This window comes from Penaeus monodon, chromosome 8, assembly GCF_015228065.2.
Source record: "Penaeus monodon isolate SGIC_2016 chromosome 8, NSTDA_Pmon_1, whole genome shotgun sequence".
Lineage (NCBI taxonomy): Eukaryota > Metazoa > Arthropoda > Malacostraca > Decapoda > Penaeidae > Penaeus > Penaeus monodon.
In genome coordinates, this window is record NC_051393.1 from 6,577,572 (window position 1) to 6,580,071 (window position 2,500).

Sequence of the window (2,500 nt, forward strand, 5' to 3'; positions counted from 1 at the left end):
AGAGAGAGAGAGAGAGAGAGAGAGAGAGGGAGAGGGAGAGAGAGTAATAAAGAAAAAAAAACCTACTCATCGATTAAGAGAGATTATGTGTTGTTGGCGTGTGCTCCGAACGGCCCGGCGGGCAGGGGGACGGCATGGGGGCGGCCAGGGCAGACGGGAGGCGGTCACGGACCGGGAGGGCCCTGGGGGCACGAGGTGGGCGCACGTGTCGCTTTGTTCCTTGGGAAATTTGGCGGGCGAGGGGGGGTGGAAGGCGGGTTGGGGTGGGTGGCCGGGGGGCGTTGGGACGGGGGGGCGGCGTGCGGCTGGGCTGGGAGAGGGGGGGGGGGCGGAAGGCGGCGGCACACGAAACAGAAAAAGGAAGGTAGTCCAGCGTGTGTGTTGGGTCTGGGTTTTTTTCTTTTTTGTTCGTCGGGCGGTCCGGCGGGGGGTTGCGGGTGTTTCGACGCCCATCTTCCAGCCTCCGTCAGATTCATCCACTGCCTCGTCCACATCCGCCACGACCAAGCCGGCGCGACGTTAAAGGCTAAGGCTTAAAAAAAAAAGAATAAGATATAATAACGAAATAAATAAATTAAAGATAATAAGAAGACATAAAAACACGCCACGGCCACGACAATTCCAGGTATTGTACCAAATGCTTTCGTCCACTACTTCCAACAGCCACCAAAACCGCAAATCTGTGGGCGGTCTTTTTCTTGCAACCCCTCACACTCCACACGACTTTCCCCATTTGCCCCCACCACAGACCTCACGCTCGCATCCACAGCATCACTAACGTTCATCTCCAACCGGTTTTAAGTACGAACCACCAGATTGCCCAACGGTCATATTTTTCATGGCGAGTCGACTTCTATACATCACGACTTACAAGCACGACTTTCAAGCATCATATCCACCAGGACGACTTTTACAAGAACAGTTTCCACCAGCAAGCCCGATTTTCACCAACAATGACCTCCCCCAACAACGACCTCCCCCAACAACGACCTCCCCCACACGACCCCTCCCCCACAACGACTCCCCCAACAAACGACCTCACCCAACACGACCTCCCTGTCCAACAACGACCTCCCCCAACAACCGACCTCTCCCAACCACGCCTCTCACCACGACCTCCCCCAACACGACCTCCCGCCAACAACGACCTCCCCCCACAAACGACTTTCTCAACAACGACCTCCTTTCCCCAACAAATAACGACCTCCCCAACGAGCGACTTTCATCCAACAACGACCTCCCCAACAACGCCCTCCCCCAACAACGACTTCCCCCAACAACGACCTCCCCAACAACGACCTCCCCCAACAACGACCTCCCCCAACAACGACCTCCCCAACAGCACCTCCCCCAACAACCGACCTCCCACAACGACCTCCCCCAACAACGACCTCCCCAACAGCGACTCCCCAATTCCCGACCTCCCCCAACAACGCCCTCCCCAACAACGACCTCCCCCAACAACGCCTCCCCCAACACCGCCTCCCCTCAGCGACCTTCCCCCAACAACGACCTCCCCTACACGACTCCCCCAACAACGACCTTTCCCCCGACAACGACCTCCCCTACAGCGACTTCCCCCAACAAAGACCTCCCCCAACAACGCTCCCCAACAACGACATTTCCCCAACAACGCATCCCCCAACACGACTCCCCTAACAACGACCTCCCCAACAACGACCTCCTCCACAACGACCTCCCCCCAACAACGACTCCCCCAACAACGACCTCCCCCAACAACGACCTCCCCCAACAACGACCTCCCCCAACAACGACCTCCCCAACAACGACTCCCAGCAACAAGAAATCTCGCAATTATCTGCAGTGCGTAACCAACACCAGCAATGCTCGCTAACTCCCCCCCTCCTCCCCCTCTCCCCTTCCCCCTTCCCCCTCCTCTTCCCCTCCCCTTATCCTTCTCTCCCCCTCCTCTCCCCTTCCCTCCTTCCCCCTCCTCTCCCCTTCCCCCCTTATCCTTCTCCCTCTCCCTCTCTCTTCTCCTCTCCTCTCTTCCCCCTCCTTCCCCTCCGTACCGTGCAGTTGGTACCGCCTTCAACCCCTCTCTCTTTCCCTCTCTCTTCCCCTCTCTCTTCCCCTCTTCCTTCCCCTCTCTCTTCCCCTCTCTCTTCCCCTCTTCCTTCCCCTCTCTCTCCCCCTCTCTCTTCCCCTCTCCTTTCCCTTCTCCCGTTCCCTCATCTCTCCCACTCTCTCTTCCCTTTTCTCTTCCCCTCTCCTTACCTTTCTTCTGTTCCCTTATCTCTTCCCCCTTTCTTTATCGTCTCCTTTTCCTCTCTCCTCCTTTCTCCTTTCCTTTCTTCCTTTCCCTTCTCACCTCTCTCTCCATCTCCCTCCCCCCACCCCTCTCCCTCCCCCCTCTCCCCCCTCTCTTCTTCCCTCGTACTTTCTAGTCCCTTTCTCCCTCCTCCCCCTCCTCCTCCCTTTTCCTATCCCCTTTTCATCCCTTTCCTATCCACCTTTCCTCCCTTTTCCTATCCCCCTT

The 2,500-nt window shown here is 57.4% G+C and overlaps 1 protein-coding gene across 1 annotated transcript; it reads left to right on the forward strand.

The window, feature by feature from the left end:
* The first annotated feature begins 838 nt into the window (after positions 1-838).
* Positions 839-1,855, forward strand: LOC119575853 (extensin-like). The gene has a single exon (XM_037923394.1). It carries the CDS (start codon positions 839-841, stop codon positions 1,853-1,855), a length of 1,017 nt encoding a protein of 338 aa, XP_037779322.1.
* The last annotated feature ends 645 nt before the right edge of the window (positions 1,856-2,500 follow it).